The sequence below is a fragment of the Heterocephalus glaber genome, unplaced genomic scaffold (assembly GCF_053883595.1).
Source record: "Heterocephalus glaber isolate CG9 unplaced genomic scaffold, H.glaber_assembly_v1.0 deba00001600, whole genome shotgun sequence".
Taxonomy (NCBI): domain Eukaryota; kingdom Metazoa; phylum Chordata; class Mammalia; order Rodentia; family Bathyergidae; genus Heterocephalus; species Heterocephalus glaber.
Window position 1 is genome coordinate 22,186,904 of NW_028258372.1, and position 19,576 is coordinate 22,206,479.

At 42.9% G+C, this 19,576-nt stretch overlaps 1 protein-coding gene across 2 annotated transcripts in view; it reads left to right on the forward strand.

Moving 5' to 3' along the window:
• Positions 1 to 11,072, forward strand: part of CUNH1orf21 (chromosome unknown C1orf21 homolog) — a 246,604-nt gene extending 235,532 nt beyond the window's left edge. For both annotated transcript variants that reach the window (XM_004862797.4, XM_087194431.1), the window contains one exon: positions 1,810 to 11,072. In XM_004862797.4, the coding sequence (XP_004862854.1) occupies positions 1,810 to 1,848 (39 nt within the window). In that variant the 3' untranslated portion in view covers positions 1,849 to 11,072. The remainder of the gene's footprint in view (positions 1 to 1,809) is intronic.
• Positions 11,073 to 19,576: the final 8,504 nt, after the last annotated feature.

The window sequence follows — 19,576 nt, forward strand, 5'->3', positions numbered from 1 at the left end:
TGAGCACATGAGACATTTTAGAGCTAAACCATAAAAGTGCCCCCTTTTTCCTATCGAAGAAACTCCATGAAAACTCATGTGCCCTACCTTTCCTCCCAAGCTTTACTCTCAGTCTATTTGCAAGCCTACTCTCTGAGTCTCATGTGTTAAGGATAAGTGAGGCATCCCTTGATGTTTACAGTACTGTTTTGTATGTGCCCTGTTTCCCACCTTGGAGAATAAATACCCAGGGGTCAAAGACCCCAAGAGTTCCCTTTCTAGCTGTCCAACAGGTGACTCAGGCAGTGTCTCTTGGGTGGTCTGGGCCAAGGCTAGGGATGGCATCAGCTTGAGCCTTGGCCAGAAATGCTGTCGATGGGGAATGACGGCTAAGTTCACACTGCTCCCCTCAGAGACATTGGTTGTGCATTTTCTCTGCCCAGGAGAGGTTTTATGCAGCAAGTAAATCAAGCCTGGAGATGATGCTAGACTGAAAATCTGCAGATAGCAGTGTGAGGGTTAGCAATCTGATGGTGGAGGAAAGCAAAACACACCAAATAGTGAAAAACAGTCAAACAAAACAAGCAGCCGGGGGCCATTTAGCAGGGAGTAGGTGACCTCATACTTCCACAGGCCTGAAGCTGTCATTAGAGGCAGCATTTTTAAATTATCAAACATACCCACGCACATATACACACATACCCTGTACAACATTATGTGCACGGTGCTCTTTACTCACTTTATTACCATTAACTCATTTAATCTTACTGCTGTTATCTTCATTTTGTAGATGAGGAAACTGAGACACAGAAGGGTATACAGATGCTATAACAGGACCAGGGATTTAGCTCAGTGGTTTCACCGCCTGCCCAAGCACAGGGACCCGAGTTCGATCCCCGGTACCAAAAATAAATAAATAACATACTATAACAAAGAAACATTCTGTACATTTGAGTAGTAGTTATGTCCAAAATCGTCACTAATTATTTAAATATCGATACTTTGGGGAATACTTTTCAGTTATTTAGAAAATTTGACTTTAAAGGGACATTTCCCTTCCAAAATTAGAATATGTAGCTTGTATTTAAAAGTTGAAGGATGCAAATAATAATAATAATTTACAAAGCCTTTATCTATGACCTGTGAGGCAGCAGGGTAGGTGCTTTTGTCCTGTGCTATCTGTGATGATTTACAGACCCAAGAAATGTGTGTTTGGAACAAGCAAGGTCAAATGTGGAGTCTGGACCCCAATCCCAACTGCATCTTCATAGAGTTTATAACCAATGGTTTTAGGATGAATTAAAACTAAGACATTGCTGAATTACATCACCTCCCTCTGTGAAATTTTAAGTTCCAGACAAAGGGATGTAGCTATAGAATGTAAGCCGCTGAAAGTGACTTGTTAATTCTTCCTGATGAGAAAGTGGTGTCCTGGAGTGGATTGTCCACTGAGTATAAGGCTGAATGTTGTAGATGCCTGTTGTACAAGTTCATATACGTTCTTGCCAACGTAAAGTAAGGGCTTATTTGAGGTTGGTAAAACGAAAGAAAAAAAGAGAGAAAGAGAGAAAGAGAGAGAGAGACAGACAGAGAGAGAGAGGGAGGGAGGGAGGGAGGAGAGAGAGAGAGAGAAAGAGAGAGAAAGATCTTCCAGCAGATATTCCAGTTTGTATTTATGATGTATCTACTTTGTTCCAGTTAGTCGTTAACAAAACCTAGATTCTGTTACAACAAATCTTAGGCTGAAAGAAAATTGATTACCAGTAACTATTTTAAGCTGTACTTTGAACTTTTCATTCACATGTTATTCTTTTTCTTTTTTCCTCCAAGGGTCGGGATTACTGTTCTGAAGAAGAGGATATCACATAGCACCAATTCTATCACTCAGACCAGAAGCAACTACTGTGTAAATAGGTTACACCCCAGTTGAAATCTTTGCAAAGGTCGGTTCTCTTCAACGAACAGCACTATAGCAAAAGAAGATCGTTTCATATCGTATGCCCCATTAAATTACAGTGTTTCTTAATGAACTTGCAAAGGAATATTGCTAAAAACAAACAAAAAACTGTTATCGAACTTTCTTTGTTGCTGCTAGTTAAAACTTGTTGCAACTTTTCACTTCTCTTGTGTCCAGGTATGCAGCAAAATTCTGCAATCTCACCTTAAAGATACTATTGGTTTTACAGATGCTCTTCAACCTATTTTCTATAAGATGAAGTAGTGGTGAACTCAGATATCAAACTTCTATTCTAGACCAGTTCTGCTTCTAAGTCAAGCATTTCTTTCCCTCTCTCTTTCCTCCCAAGCCATCCAGAGACAGCCTGGGCCCTATTTGTCACTGGCATTGTTGAACTTTGGAAACGGGATGGTTGCTTTGGCCAGCCTTGTTTCTCTGCTCTGAAGAAGTAGAGGAGCTATTATCAATTAAAAGCATGGTGTGACTTGACTCCTGGAAGTGACATAGGAGCGAGCAGCAGGTTGTTCCGTCTAATAGGTACCTTAATCAAGGATTAAGCTTGCAACATTGGCTTTGCTCAGATGCAGATGGAAGTGTGATTACAATCATTTTGAATCCCTCTGCCACACTTTTTTTTCTAAAAAATAAACATTTTACTGTTTTTATGTATCTTTGTCTTCTCCCATTCATCCAGCTCAGTGTTTTAAGGTGATCTTGGTTGTAGAAGTTGAGCCCTTCTTTGCAGTGACACTGATGAGTGGCCTTAAGTGGCTCCCCACTCTTCCCTTAATCTGCCAAGGTTCAGAAGGGCTGTGAATGGTCAGAAAAGATGAGGGAGCACCCTATGACCTTTTAGGGGGATCTGAAGCCACAATGTCTTTCATTTTGTTAGAAAATAAAGCATCCTGTTTTGTGATTCTCTCCCTGCACTATGCTACATGAGCCTTGCCACTTCCTTCTCTTCTTACTTCCAGCACTGGATAGTATGGTGAAAAGCATTTGCCTACCCAAAAAACATGGGACATTTACACTGGTGACGATATTTGGAGATGTGAAAGCCAAAAGCCCCTGGCAGTGGTGGGGAATGTTGACTGTGTGTTCAGTAGAGTTTATTTTTCCATGCTATATGAAGAGAATGATCTCTTCTCAAAGACAGAAGTAATATTTTTAACAGATATTGTCTTGCAAGTAAATAGCAATCAAAAGGAGAAAATAACTTTTGTATTTTTTTAACATGTTTGATAGCTTTGATGAGGGTTCTTTTTGTTACTTCAGGGGAAGGCACCCTATTAAATGCCATGCCAGCAGCCCAGGTTTGAGTTTGTCCCACAAAAATACAGAAGGAGCCCTGCGTGTTTCTCTTTTTGGGTTGTGAACTTCAAGGGCCTCCATTCCATCAGCCGTACTACTACCTTTCAAAGGTGGGTAGTTAAGAAGGTGGGTGGTTAAGATGTTGAGAGGGGAGGTTCTCAAGCTATCACCTGCCACAAAATGGGATAAGGACCTAAATGTGCTCTTGCCGAAATGAACCTTGACTTTTAAATCCATCCACAAAATTGGTGGCACCACTGACATGCTAAAAGTGAGATCCCTTATCTCCTGTCAGACCTGGGGCAGCAAGAGTGAGGGGAAGGAGCTCAGTCAAGTGCTGTAGAAAATGGACTCAAATTTGTTAGCAACAAAATCTCTTAATTCTTGCAGCCAGCAGAAGCTATTTTGGGGAGCAGCTGTGGTTGTTACATAAATAGAGATGCAGCCAAAATGTAAGGCTTTTTATCCTGCTTCAGGCAGAAAAATGCAGGAAGAGTCAAGTAGTCTAGGGTTTTAAGTTCCCTCCCCCTGTATGGTTTTGGCCAAGTGATGAAAATAGTTTTTCTCAACTGTAAACGAACTGCTAAGCCCCACCTCAAACTTGTTCACTGGGGACTTTGTTCACTGTTATGTGGATGACCTTGTCCAGGATCTCGTGTTCTTATCGAGCAAGAATGAAGCAAATGTTAACGTCTTCCATTTGACTACTCGGTGTCTCAGACAGTGTCTTCCCAGGCAGTCACCATCCTCTACCCAGAGATGAAACATGCTCACATCATTTTCCTCACAGTCACGCTTAACATTTTGACATGTTACACGTGTACACAGAACCAAGTGTTTCTCAGGACCTGACTTTTGAGTGTTTAATAAAACCATAAGAGTTATTCCCACAAACCAGCAGCTTTTCATCTGGAGTTCTATCTCCCGTGTTTAACACTGGATACATCTTTGCTGTGCAAAAGTGATTTCCTCTTCAGACACTTTTCTAGAAACACATCTGAGAAATGGGGTGATTGAGTGGGTTGGCATGAAGTGCTTAATTATATTAACACTCAAAGCTGTCTGTTTCCCATTTGTTGGCTTTAATCATAAAGTTGTCAAGTGATTTGTGTTTGTACTTTTTTTAATACCTTCTGAAAGGATCTAGGGCAAAAATACCTTCCCCTTTTCTCACTCTGTGTATCCAAACATTATGCAGATTGTCTCAGATGCAGTGAAAAGAATACTCCATTGTACACGCTGGTACATTCTGCTAGTTGTCATCTCTGTAGGACACAGTTGGAAGGAGGGAAGGAAGTCTGGTGAATGGAGGAAGAAAAATAGTGAGAAACAGACTAAGAAGCAGTCAGCAGAGAGGATTGCTATGCTGACTGTGTGCCAGGATGACTGGAAATCCAGCTGCCTGGTGGCCAGTGGGTGGGGCTGAGCTGCCAACAAGATTTACAGCTGGATTACATATGCCTTATGTACTTTTAGTGGTAGAGTTGTAAAAGTTCAGCGGTGTGTGCACAGCTTTCTTTTGGTTGGCAGAGATTCAGGATCATGGAGTTCTGCACTCACAATGCAATACGTGTTCCTTACTGGCAGACAACCTTAAAAGAGGCTTTCACCTTCAAGATTCCTCCTCGCCCCAGGCTTATGCAGTGAGCATAGAGTGGTGCTATGGTCTATTGAGGGACCAGGAAGGTACAAAGTCCAGTGACAGAAAACTAGATCAGCCCTCAGAAACAGCGGAGCCACACAGCAACTGGGTGGGTGGCAGGTCTCTCCCTGTCTGCTGTGCCTGTGATCTGAGACTGGCCTTGGATGATTCAAATATGAAATGACCTGACCCCAAAGTGGCCTTGGTTCTTAACCCCTGTCTCTGCCCTAGCACCCGCCTGCTCCCTGGTGTCAAGTAAGAAAGCACCTCTGTGTCACAGACACACCCAGGCATCGGAAGTGACCAGGCCAGCAAGCTGACGGTCCTAGCAGCAGGCCCAGGGATGACAGAACCCACTTTGTGGTCCCAGTTGATGTCATCCAACTTTGAGTTATAACTCTGTCTTCCTCCCATCCTCATCACTGCTTTTTTTCTATTAAGACAAGACTGTCCTGTAAGCCTGCTGAAAACAGAAATTATACCTCTTATGAATTTTACCTCAGTAGCCTGTGATGTAGGTTGGCCTATTGATTATAAGTCCTACTTACCCATTGGACAAGAATTTAAAAGTGTTCCATCTCTATTAGTCAAGAAATTTGGTTAAATATGTTGGTTTTGTAGGAAGAAAAATTAATTCTTAATCCAGGAAAATACTGACTCAGAATCTTGGACTCTGGGACTCTAATATTTTCTTTATGAAGAGCAAAACAACTGGTATCTAAGGTTCTCTACCCCTCCCTCAAAAAAGAAAAAAAAGAGTATTAGATTGAACTCTGTAATTTTACATAAAATCCACTTTCCATCCTTTTCCTCCAGAAGGCATTCTCAGAGCTTTATTTCTTTGTACCTCTTAGAAATTGGTCTTTTTGTTAAGTTGCTTAAAACCCCAGTAGAAAAAAAGGGGGACATGGTTGGTGAATAGGGAATATATATTTAAAGGCATAATGAAAACTTTGGCTTCCCAGTGTCATGGGTGGATTACTGGACCCCAGTGTGCCTATATAAAGCTGGATAAGGCAATTGGCTTTGATACTGCAAAGAGCCCTACACTAAATCTTCTGGAATGTCATGAACAAGGTCTGTGAATTGCCTTCTGCCAATGAACAGATGTGTTTTTCCAAGGGGGAAAAATGTCTTTGACTTCAGCAGTCACTTTTTTTATACGTCTCTGGAAAAGGGTTACAAAGCTATGGTACAAAATGAGATTTGTGAGTAAATATATTTACCTTTGTGACAATGTTGGGACTTAATAATGATGCTGTGGTTTTCAGCAGACTCATACTTTACCTGGGATCAAGTCCAATCTTGGAAGAAACAGGGGAAAAGAACTGATGTTTATTATTTGTACTCTGTGCCAGCTACTGTCCAAGACATTTTATAATTGTTTTGTGTAATTCTCACAATAGATCTGCAAAGTGGATTATTACCCCTGTGTTCTAAATAGTGTATATCTTAAGTGTTGAATGCATCTATCCAACAAAAACATCCATGTGGAATGAAGGAAAGATGCCATTCAAATATTTTCTAATTTTTTATTATTATTATTATTAAACATTATTATTATTACCATGCCCCTTGCAACACTGTGAAAACACCCTCTGGGGTAACTACCAGGTTCTCTCCTTGGCTCCTCTTCGTTTTACATGGAGAGTGTTTTATCTGATGAGCTGCACACAAACCAGGAGAGGCTGCAGTAGGACTTCTTCACTCAAAGGGAAAAGGTTTGGGGAATTTAATTACCTGGGTCTCCCACCCCTCGAGTCCTTTCAGTTTGGGGAAAGGAAGCTGGTACTTCTGCAGTTAGATACTGAATCAGGCTGCTGATGGCTGTGATTTCTTGCCTGCATTTTTAAGGCTTGTGGTTTCAGCACAGACTGGCTGCATCTTTGTAAGGTTAGAAGCCTCCACCTGAAGCAAGGTTGAGAGAATCTGATCTCTGGAAGTGGAGGGCAAACAGTACCTAGACCTTTAATCTCTATTGAAATCCTTTCTTGTGGCTAGAATTGGATATTTCATTTTGATCACTGGGCTAAAGGTCTGTATTTTCCTGGCTCATTTTGAGCACAAAACTAAATAGAATCTCTTCAAGATCTTAAAAATTTTTGGATAGTCATGCAGTGACTTTGCTAGTCATATAAATAACTTGATCCAAAATCAGAAGACCCCTGAGTTTTCTGTGCTTGCTTCTTAAGGCACATTGTGTAGGAAAAAAAAAAAAAAAAAAGATTCATATCTCCATAGCAACTGTTTAAGGCGCTGCATGGAAGGGACCCACATTCACCCTAATTTACTCAGCTTGAATCAAAAGAAAAATTGAATAGAGGGGGTAATATGTTCAGTTTCCCTATGAAATCTGTTCCAAAGATCATGATTATTTGTAACCTGGCAACTTCCAAACTCCTTGAAGATGATGTAGGAAATGGCTCTTACCTCTTGGAAGCCAGAAAAATTACCCTAATTCAGGAACACCTCCCCCAATCTGAAGGTCCCATATTGCCTATCAGATATTGAGTCAGATATTATCTATCTTCTGCACCCTGAATTCACTCCTCTCCCCTTCCTAGGGGTTATTTTTAGACCAAGGTTTTGAACTCGATTAAGTCTTAGGGTACCAAGAACACCATTTACTCAGCCAGAATGCCTTAAGTGCCCCAGGGTTAAAAATAGCATTAGAACCTTGGGGAGCCACTTGGCCCAGACCCAGCAGTAAGAGAGCAGCCCTGGTGTCCAGGCATTTCAATCTAGCCTTCAGAGAATCATCTCTCTTCACAGGCAAGTGAGCAAGGGAAGTTTGGCAGAAGATTCTAAGCCAGATTTTCCATTCAAAACAAGATGTAAATTCATAAAAATTACTATTTTCCTGAACCAGGCAGCTGAATTATTAGGACTTCAAATTCGGATCCATTTTCAACACACACAAACACACACACACACACACATGCAGTGGCTAAAGAGAATATAAATACTTTATCATCCACAGACTTGAAGAAAGGGTTATATTTTGCCTTTCTGCAAACTCTATAATAATATAGTAACTATAATAATACCACAAGAGGAAAAGCTAGTGATTGCTCTTGCAAAGGTCTGAGTTAGACACATGTGGGAACATTGGGCCTGCTGCTGTTCTTGCCAGCACAAGGCCTTCTTGCCAGATGTTCACATTTGTGTGACTCCCTTGGGACTCTTGCTGGGTATTGTGCTCATGTCCTTCTTCAGCGTGCACTGCACAAAGGACACATCCCTGAGGGTGCATGCCAGGTCCAGCCACATACAGCCATATTGTTGTTTGCACACTCCTCCACTCGTCCATGTGGCCCAGACTGGCATTTCATTAGCTCCCCTGGAATACTTTGACATCAGTGCATGGAACTGGGGTCCTTTCATCTAGGTTGTCCCAGGTGTAGCATTTTTAGCACTGCCCTTCCCAGTCTTGAGGACTCATTCAAACAACAGACCATTTATGGACACCTGGTACACTTTAGGTACTGAGCTCATCATCAGCAATACACCGTTGAACCAAACATAGCTCCCACCTTCATTAGGGGCCTACCAGTAGTGAGGGGACAGGCCCTGAAGGGCCACTGTAGGGAAGTGCCCTGGGTGCTGTGGTAGGAGCATTTTGTAGAGGCAGCCAGCACAGCTCTGGGAATCAGGCCTCCAGAAAGCAGTGCCATCAAAGCCCACCTTTGTCAGAGAACTGAAGGAGCATTGCAAACAGCCTTCCAGGGTGAAGGGACAGCAGGGATAGTGAGCACTGCCCAGGGCCAGCATGCAGAGGGGGGCTGGCGCTCAGAGGTGACGAGGGAGGAGGGGAGAGCAAGAGGCAAGGACAGGGCAGTGAGCTGAGGCAGCCACAGAGGGCTCTGAGGTTTTGCTGTGCATTCAGGGTGCATAAAGAAGAGCTTCAGGCTCTGCTCTGCCCTGTGCAGTCCACGGCACGGGTCCCTCAGACCTATGTGTAGTCACCCTCAGGCCCGGGCTGCCCTCCTCTCTGGGAATGCACAGTAGCTTGCTGAGATGATGTATTCCTGTCTTCTGGCCCCTCCCCACGCCAGCTCCTCTTCCTGTCTCCAAAGCTGTTTAAGTTCAAGGGCTTGAGCCTCGACTGGATGTGGTTCAGAGTCAGATGGAGGACAGTGCTGGGTCATCCTGACCTGACCTGACTTTATAGAACTAAAAATACCTCCTGGGGCCAGCTGGCCTGTACCCAGGGATGAGGGTGTACCCTAAACACACAGGAAGTGGCAGAAGGCTTCTGATGCTAACCAGAGGCAGCTGCCCTCTGGGGGAGGTGACATGCCACCTGTTGCACACCTGAGTCCCGCAAAGAAAGCAGACAGTTTAAACCCTTAAAAGCACAGATGAACTGCATACAAGTGGAAAATACCCACAAGCGTAGATAGTTGCTGAGGACCTCGTGAGTACTGTCAGAGCTCAGCTAGGGTGAGCCAGGGAAAGCCTCAAGACAGCAGACTCCCTCTATAAAAAACAATTTGCAGTGCCTTTTAGGTTTTCCAAAGAGCAAAGTGGGGATTTTCTTTGTTTGTTGTTTTGTTTTGCTTGTTTTTGTTTTCCTGAAAAAAAAAAAAAAAACTTTTAGGCAGAAGCAGAGTTAGATGCATCAGAATACTAGCTGTAAGTCAGCACAGTCTCTAGAAACCCAAGAAATGGCTCAAATGGGAGACAGTTCCTCTGAGAGGCTGGAGGAATTTGAGGCTGGAGCAGTTTTCCCAGTTGAGTGGCTCTGGACCTCTGCTCAGGGGTCCCAGGCGAGCCCTGCTGCTCCTTGGGGCTGGCCTCTTTGGCAAGACCCCAGCAACACTGGCCTCCCCACCCTCAGAATGATTCTGCCCAACACGCTTTCTTTTCCCAGATAGTCCTCTGGCTCCTCACTAAAGAGTTTTTAATTCTGGGTCTTGTGATTCTTAGTCAAGTGTCCCCCAGGGCTAGGTCTAGGCATACACATTAGAATTCCGCCCATGGCAGACTTAATGCTGGAAACCAAGAGTCTTTGGTCTCACTCACCCACTTTAAATTTAGGGCACCATCTCCCCATTTTATTTCCTGGCACACTTCCCACTCACCTTCATCTCATTGCCAGGAAAGGATCAAATTGCCTCCATGCCAGTTGTCACTGGCTGCATATTTGCTGCTCTTCCCGAGGTATTTGCATTTTATTTAGGAACAGGACCTTACATTCAAGGAAAATCTAGCAGCAGGACTAGGAGTCATCAGCTCTCAGTAGGGTCTGGCAGGTATCCTGGGCCTTGCGCATCTGAGCACCTCCAAATTCGTTCTGAGTGGGCAAGAGAGGCTGTAAGGCAGGCCCCCACACACACACTGCTGCCCGTGAACTCTAAAGCAGTGGGTGCCCATCTGTTTCCACTGCACATGGCCATCAGCAAAACCTTTGTGAGATGCACCCTCCTGGATGCTCATTGATTTGCTTAAAGCATATATCCATTTACTCTTACAGTAATCTTTAGCACATTAGAAAGAGGAGTACACAGCATAGAAATTTCAAATGACTAAGACCCAAGCCATTATAAATAGGTTCTAATATTTTCTCTCTGAACTCCTGAGGGTGACTTTGGGTACCTCTTGGTCAACTCCTGGTCAAAATCACATAGAACAGCACTGCTTCTGTGCAAATCAGCACCTCGATGGCATCCCCAACCACTGTGTGGCCCTGGGCCTGTGGAATAAGAAAACCCTAAGGCAGAATCCCTGGGAGCTTCTGAACTGGGAAATGAGGCAAAAGAACTCACAACTACATGAATTTTAAGTAATTCAGAACCCCAGCAGATGAGCTGTCCCAAGACAGTAGTGGCTACAGGTGCTAAGACCAGGTCAGATCCACATACACAGCCATGGGATTGTTCTTCCCTCTCTGGGTCTCCAGAAAAAGGGCATTGGCAATATCCCCAGCTCTCTCCTGATTGGAATTCTGTGAACCCTCAAAGTGCTTCACCAGTGCTACTCCCCATGGCACCATGGACCCATGTGGCTTGAATATTATTTTTGATTTGACCACCAAGATGTTATAGTGATGATTCTGTTCCATTTTGAAAAGGGTCTGAGAAAGTGTACAGGTCTAATTATATATACATATTTATACATGTGTATTTTTGTTTATTGTTACATTTTGACATTGGACTTTCTATTAAATAATTTTTAACAGTTGATCTGACTTTGTACTTTCTTCTTTTTTGGGTCGGAGGGTGGTGAGAAATGCCTGGGAAAGACCCTGCTAGCGTCCTTGTCCCTTCTCTCCTCTAGTCTAGGTACTGAGGGCTTCTCCCTTCTGTTCCTAGCCCTTCTGGTTTTGCAGGGTATGTGCTGTATCAGGTACCCACTTGAAGGTCTCCAACCTGTTTTCATCTCCCACTTTTGGGACAGTCAACTCTCACATCAGCTTTGGCAAATTCTTAAATTGACAGACTTGGTGAATTTGTAAGAATAGAGAATGATACAAAATGACATCTCAGGCTTTTTCTCTTGTATGCCCCTCCACAGAGACAGACAGACACACACACGCACACGCGCGCACACACACACAGAGTCTTAGCTATGAGAGCCTAGACAACTTACTTAACTATTCTGAGCTTTGTAAAAAAATAGTTTTCTCATAGGTTTATCTTGAAGAAGTCCTTTCATAAGTGCGTGATAACCATCAGTTTCTCAAAGGCTCTTGTTTATTCATTCTACTCATTCAGCCTGCTGACATTTGTTAATTGCTCAGTATATGCTAGGCTCTGGGGTCACCCAAGTCAGGACTCGGGCATGTGAGCCTGTAAGTAAGGCCTGCCAGAGGGGCAGTGTGAACAATGAGGCCTGTATCTTACAATCTTCCACATGCCAATGCAACCTGTCACTACCAGCCATTTTCTGAGCCCAAAAACAGTGAATTCTTCCACTGCACTGACTGTCCAGGGCCCACTATAGAGAAACATACACGTAGTGTCATAGCGCTGTGGCAAAGAATGAAGCCAAAAAGCAGTTTTCCTTTGCTCTGACTTCCCTGTTCACATCTGACAAAGGCTGCTGGCCTGATCGGTCCAGCCTCAGGCCTACCACCCTTGCTCTTGAGAACACAGCGTTTTCATGTGTCTGATGGTGTGGTGGTAAGAGTAAGGGTGGGCCAGTGCTGAGAGAGGAAGGGGGAGGGTCAGCCAGCAGGAGGGAAGGAGTTGATAACCATTCCCAGGTTTTCTCCTCTGAGCCAGAGTACTGCAAGTTCTGATTTGTTACTGAGTTTTACGAGCTGTCGAGGCAAAAGCTCAAGCATCTGCCCAGAGTAAACCTGAGTCCAAGCTTGCTCTTTGAAAAACAAACCTCTTTCTCCTGGCAGAGGCTCACTTGAAATCACAAAGGCAAACCAAGCTGAAAGGGTTCCCTAATGCCACCCACCGGCTCCACACAGACGCACACTGGGTTCTGTACCAAACCAGGACTTCTGGAGTTTCCTTTATCTCATGCCAAAGAGAAGTCAAAGTCAGGAGACCACTGGACCACTTCTTGGGACTCCTTCTGGAGGTCTTAGTAGCAACATTGCTTCCAGTTCACTGGTAATGGTTGGACTAAAGCCAGAGGCCAGTTGCCTGGAGTTCTCTTGCTTGAAAGCAGGAGGTGGGAAGTGGAATGTAAGTGATGGCAGGAGGAGGAAGCCCAACTTCACAGAGCCTCAATATTCATGGGTGGAGGATAGAGGCAGCAAACCGTGGAAGGCCAGAAGTGAGCCAACACTAAAGCAGGGCCTGGACGCTTCTGCTCATCAGGTTGGCAGGCCACCATCACCTCTGCCATGCACACTGCCCAGCCACCACTTTCTACCTGAAAGCTCAAATGGAGTGATCTGGGAGAGGAAAAAATGCCGCAACCTTTTGAGTCCTGTCATATTACCAGTCTAACCACCTGTTCTCTCACAGATCTGAGCTCCTGGGCACTGGGCACTGGCCTGCTCTTTGCCTGTTCTCACCCCTGCATGAACTCTACTATGTTCATTTTCCTGTGCTAGTTCCTACCGTGAGGTCACCAGGAACACTCCCATTTCCTCCACCACTGTGAACTGAGGTTCCATCATGGGCAGTTAAATTGACCTCTTGTACAAGCCCTCCTCGCCTTCTGACTCAACATGCCAATCCTTGTGGCTAAAGAACTTTTCACTTCCATGAAGGGCCAGGTGTGTGGGAAAAGGGGTGGAAGGAGTCTTGCAAAGCTTGAAACAAGAACTCCCATGGAAGATGAGGTCTCCAAGTGCAAAGCAGGGCCTAGAAACTAGGCCAGGTTCACACTCAGCAACTACTTAGTGACCCAAGTGCCATGCTGAGGAAGGGTGGTTCACTGTGGAGAACAGTCCGGTAGGTCTCACGTCCAAGAGCCACAGCGATGGTGAAGAGTGAATTCAAGAAGAGAGTAGAGAGCCAGGGATTTAGCTCAGTGGTGCTGCCACCTGCCTTGCAAGCACCAGGTCCTGACTTCAATCCCTGGTACCAAAAAAAAAAGGAAGAGAGTAGAACACATATTCAAGGAGGTGCTTCACAGAATATACATCAGAATACATATTGTGAGTGATGTCATAGCATTTCGTTTTGTCCAACCCCCCTTTCTTGCTGGAGGTTGAACCCACAGCTAGGCTATTGATCTACCACTGAGCTATGCCTCCAGACACACCATTACTTCTATTAAGGGAAAGTGGGACATAATCTTAATGCCCATCAATCATATTCATATATATATATATATATATATATATATATATGGAGAAAAGGGGGTGCTCCAGAAGTTCCCCCAGGCCTATGAGTCTTGGGGACTCCAAGTCACAGGTGCCTCCAGAGGCCAAGCTCCCTATTCAGCCCAGCTGGCATCTCCAGGCAGCTAGAAATGGAATAGGAAGCAACCTGGCCCATGTGGCCCACAGCACCCAGCAGCACTCAGCAGCCCCCTCAGCCTGCATCCCTGCTCTCATGACCATCTTCTCAGAGAAGGAAAGAGAAATTGGTCACCACTGAACCATGACTCCTGATTTGTGCACAAAGTTCTCCTTCATCCCCGATTAAGGGTTATGGGAGACAACCATCTCTCGTTGCTCATCAGATGCAAGACATTCTGTATCAGCTTGTGGGGGGAGTCTTTCGGTTAGTGCCACATACTCATTCTAACCTTTCCACCATTATTGCCAGGGCATATCCGGTCATCTCCCAAGGTGACCTCCACTGTTATCAGTCTACTAATTCAGTGGCCAAAGGCTTTGACTGCTCATGCACATCCCTGCAGACTTTTCCTTGTTTACTCAGCTTCTCAAGTTTCTTTTCTTTAATGGGTAAAGAAAGCACTGGTTGAAAATAGACTTACAACCTACCTCCCTTTTCCATATGGCCCATACTTACAGACCAATCATAATGGTACATAAGTCATCACCTTTCAAAAATAATGAACAATTTAATAGTAATACAGTTGATCTGATAGCAACACAAATAAACCTCAAAAATATAATGCTGAATGAAAAATGCATAGAAGTTACAGAACTACAGCACTTGGGTAAAATCAAAAGCTTGCCAAAGCTTCCAATTCATAGATTGTATGTGAATATCTACATGGATAGTAAGAGTATAAACAGGATTCAGGGAAAAAGAATTTCAAGAAAGCAGAGAGTGAGAGAGGGAAATGTCATGGGTGAAGGTTAATAATGTTATTGTTTTTAAAATATTAGCTGGAATACACCCGAATTCATTCCTGGAAGCAAGCATCACCTTGATCCCCAAAGCAGAGAAAGACCCAACCACAAAAGAGAACTACAGGCCAATTTCACAAATGAATATAGACACAAAAATTCTTAATAAGATACTGGCAAATAGAATGCAGAAGATCATTAAGAAGATCATACACCCTGACCAAGTGGCATTCATCCCAGGGATGCAGGGATGGTTCAACATATGAAAATCAATCAATGTAATACACTATATCAATAGAGCCAAGGACAAAAACCATATGATCATCTCAATAGATGCAGAAAAGGCATTTGACAAAATCCAACATGCATTTATGATAAAAACCCAACAAAAACCTGAAATAGACAGTCTCTACTCAATTGGATAAAAGCCATGTATGAAAAACCAACAGCCAATATCATAATAAATGGTCAAAAACTGAAATCCTTCACACTAAAATCTGGAACAACACAAGGATGTCCACTATGACCACTCTTGTTCAATATATTCTTGGAAACATTAGCCACAGCAATTAGACAAGAGCAAGAAATAAAAGGAATAAAGATAGGAAATGAAGTCAAATTGTCATTATATGCAGATGATATGATACTCTATATCAAAGACCCCAAGAACTCCACCAAAAGTCTCCTAGACTTAATAACCAAATTCAGTCAAGTAGCTGGATACAAGGTCAACACACAAAAATCAATAGCATTCCTCTACACCAATGACAGACTCACTGGGAGAGAAATAGGGCAAATAATTCCTTTCACAATAGCATCCAAAAAACTGAAATACCTAGGAATCAACCTAACAAAAGAAATCAAAGACCTCTTCTCTGAAAACTATAGCATTCTGAAAAAAGAGATTGAAGACGATATCAGAAAATAGAAAGACATCCCTTACTCCTGGGAAGAATCAACATAGTGAAAATGGCCATACTTCCAAAACTGCTATATAGATTCAATGCAATCCCAATTGAAATTCCAGCAGCATACTTCACAGACCTTGAGAAAACAATCCAAAAATTCATTTGGAACAAGAGACCAAAATAGCAAAAGCAATTCTAGGCAAGAGACATGACAGAGGGTATCACAGTCCCCAACTTGAAACTATACTAAAAAGCTACTGTGATAAAAAATAGACCTGAGGACCAGTGGAACAGATTAGAAGATGCAGAAACAACTTCAGCCACCTCATCGTCAACAAAGGAGCCAAACACCCTCACTGGAGGAAAGATAGCCTCTTTAATAAATGGTGCTGGAAAAACTGGGTTTCAACTTCCCAAAGATTAAAAGTAGACCTATATCTCTCACCATGCACTAAACTAAAATCAAAATGGATTAAAGATCTAAATATTAAAACAGAAACACTGAACCAGCTGGAACAAGAGGTTAGGTAGAACTCTGGAAGACATTGGTGTAGAAAAAGATTTTATGAACAAAACCTCAGTTGCCCATGAACTAGCACAAACAAGTGGGATCTCTTCTTCTTAAAAAGCTTCTGCACAGCAAGAGAAACTACCAACAGTGTGAAGAGACAACCCACAATGTGGGAAAAAATTTTCACTTGCTGTTCCTCAGACAAAGGTCTACTATCTAGAATCTATAAAGAACTTTAAAAATGTCAGACCTCCTAAATTTAAAGTCCCAATCCAAAAATAGGCATCTGAAATGAACAAATATTTCTCAGACAAAGAAGTAGAAATAGCAAATAAACATATGAAAATTGTGCGACATCACTGGTCATTAGAGAGATGCAGATGAAAACAACGCTGAGATTCCACCTCACACCAGAAAGAATGGCTGCTATCATTAAATTAACCAATAACAAATGCTGGTGGGGCTGTGGGGAAAGAGGAACCCTGCTCCACTGCCGGTGGGAGTGTAGACTGGTGCAACCACTGTGGAAATCAGTATGGAGATACCTCAGAGAACTAGGACTGGAAGTCCCATTTGACCCAGCTATTCCCCTGCTGGGTATCTTCCCCAAAGAATTAAAAGAATCATACCACAGTGATATATGTGTGCCCATGTTCATAGCAGCACAGTTTGTAATAGCTAAAACTTGGAAGCAGCCCAAGTGCCCATCAACTGGAGACTGGATAAAGAAAATGTGTGCTTTTTGTAAAATTGAGTACTACTCAGCCATAAAAAATTAGAAATTAGAGACATTTATTGTTAAGTGGATGCACATTTCTTTCAACTTACTGAGACATTTCACAGAGAATCATAGTTGGTCATCAGCTTCTAATTGGTAGTCTCAGAAATCCATTGTTACAAAGATATTAGGTGATGGCACCCTCTATTCATTCCACTTCTTGCTTTTCCATTTATTCAGCCACAGGAGTTGAGGACCATCCCATAATGAGTGGAGGGAGGGTGATGTAAAATTCCAAGAAAGAAATACTACATACCTCTAAGGGACAATGTCTGTTAGGGAGCTATCCAAAGGCCAAGGCTGGAAATTATGCAAATAACCGCAGCCCAGATTTGGGCTAGGATGATACCTGAAGGCTAATAAGCTTATTATTTATTGTGCAGGTGATAATAGTGCTATCAATTTTGAGTCTAAACATGTGCATTCTAGGACAAGTGGGGTACAAGATAGAGTAGAGGCAAGGAGACCAGTTAGGTGAGTGTAGTCACCAGTCTTCACTGAGAAGACCCTTCCTGGCCTCCTTGCTGCCTCATAGCGTTTCCTCCTCCCTCCCAGCAGTTCCCAGGCTGCCTCTTCACCTCTTGGTTGAAAACTGTTCTTTCCTATGTCACAAATGAACTTCTACTGGCCAAAGCCAATGAACACTTCCTCAGTTTTAGCTTATAAGACCTTTCTATTCCACTTATATGGTTAGATACTAACCTTGGCTGGAAACTTCTCTAAATACAACCCCCTGCTGGTATATTTCAGGTGTTGCTCCTATTCAGGCTTTTCGTCTATCTGCCTATCAGCAAATACTGGTGTTCATAAGACTTCTAACCTGAGGTGCATGCTGGAATGTCTTGCTTATTTACAACTTCCCTGGACCATAGAAAATCTATTAATATTAAACAGGAACCCCAAATGGGGAACTTTCTGGGGGAAATTTTAGCACTACATTTGGTGTCAGCATTATATATTAATGAATTTATCTCTATCTAAGATGAAGACCCAGGGTCAGGTAAATAAGGCCCCCTTCAACTTAATCTTGTTACAGCTGGGCCTATTTGTATACACAATTCAACTAGTGGGATTGAGTGGTTGAGATAAGAGGCAAAGAGACTGTCTAGTCTAGGTGACTTTTTGTTGAAGTCTTTAAAAACCCTCTCTGGTCCCAAAGAGATACTCCGCTTTGCTCTAGTCTCTCTTGGTAAATTGTTGATGAAAATTACAAAGGAAGCTCCCCGGTGGGTGGAATTTTACATTGTTTCTTGTTGCTTTCAGAAGGCTTAGAAAAGTCCCTGGCACTGACTAGAAAAACATAAATATATGCAAAGCAGATGAGTCCTGTTTCCCGTTTGGGTGATACAGGCAATACACACACATTCCTGGTTTGTTAAGGCAAGGGAGATAATAACAAAAACTTTTATTCAACTGTGGAATCTATAAATCAATAGAGCAGAAGAGGTCATTTTAGGATTTATCAGCTTCAAATCTTATATAAATTTCTTATTCTATCCAAAAGACCCAAATCCTTTTGGAGGGGTCCAGGGTTTGGCAGTGGCAACCATGAATGAGGTAAGGTTTGGGGACGTAATCAACCAGGCAGACTTGGCTGAATGTGAACACAGACTTTCAAATTTGAATTGACATCTTTTTTTCTTTCTTCAGTTTTTAAAGTTCAGCACAAATGTCTTAAAATTTGTAGATGACATGCTCCTCTCTGATTAGATTCTGGTCATGTTTTAGTTTAAAACTTCAAAAAATATAATAATCTAATAAAGACTTCTCCTTGGAGGTCTATTTGAAGTCTGCTGTGACTGGTAGGGTCCAGTGCAATTTGCTTACCCATTTAAACCCACTGGAAAATACAAGTGTATTACACTTCCTGCAAACTCTTGCCTAATCTGTTGTGCCTACTTTCTTCTTGACGAGGGCCCACCTGAGGTTTCCAGCACTCCTCTGCCTGAGACCTCCAGTAGGACTCCAAGTGTATGGAACATTTATCCAGGCATCCAGGAAGCCCTTATGAACAACAGGCAAGGTCAACTATGGTCACTGTGCTGAGCTTCCCCCAACATTTCACTTTGGATTTAACTGCTTAGACTCAAAACAAAAGCCCCATCAATAACTGATCCTTATAACAAACGAGCCTTTATACTGCCTTCAGAGTTGGGGGTCAGTTAAGTATGGCTTTTTTGAACACATACACAATTTTTTCCCCAAAGAGTAGTGCCAAATGGAGGAGGCTTCGTCCTTTGTTTAAAGTATGCGCTAATGATTTGCAGCCCCCTTTGCAAAGGATGACTGCACTGCCATCTACCCAGCCCAAGTTGCTGTGAGGACAGAAGAGGTGCACTGTGTCCTGGGTGACAGTGACCCCAAGTATGGTCAGGCACCAAGAATGGAGCTTCTAGCCCTTTACTTTCAGATCCAAGGCCTTAGGATCAATTCCTGTTTAGCCAAAGTCATTCCTGGAATGTGTTCCTAAAGGTGAAATTTGTGTGTTTACAACTATGAACAGCAGGTGAGCTCATTCTATTCCTAGAGGTTCATTTCACAACTAATTTCCACTGAAGGATTCAGAGGAGGCTGTGCTCTTTAACAGAAATATGTATATGTATTGTCAGCTTTTTCCTGTAGATAAGGTAAATGTTTGCTACCTGTTATTCTGAGTTTTTCTTCATTGTAATCCCTGGTTAAAACAAAAACAAAAACAAAAAAAAACCTTGAGATTTTCATTTGTGTGTGGGGGCGGGGGGGGGGGGCTATGTTTTGAGGAAAAGACTCAAAACAGTTTTGGAGAGAGAGCCTTGGTACTGCCCATGTGATATGCCT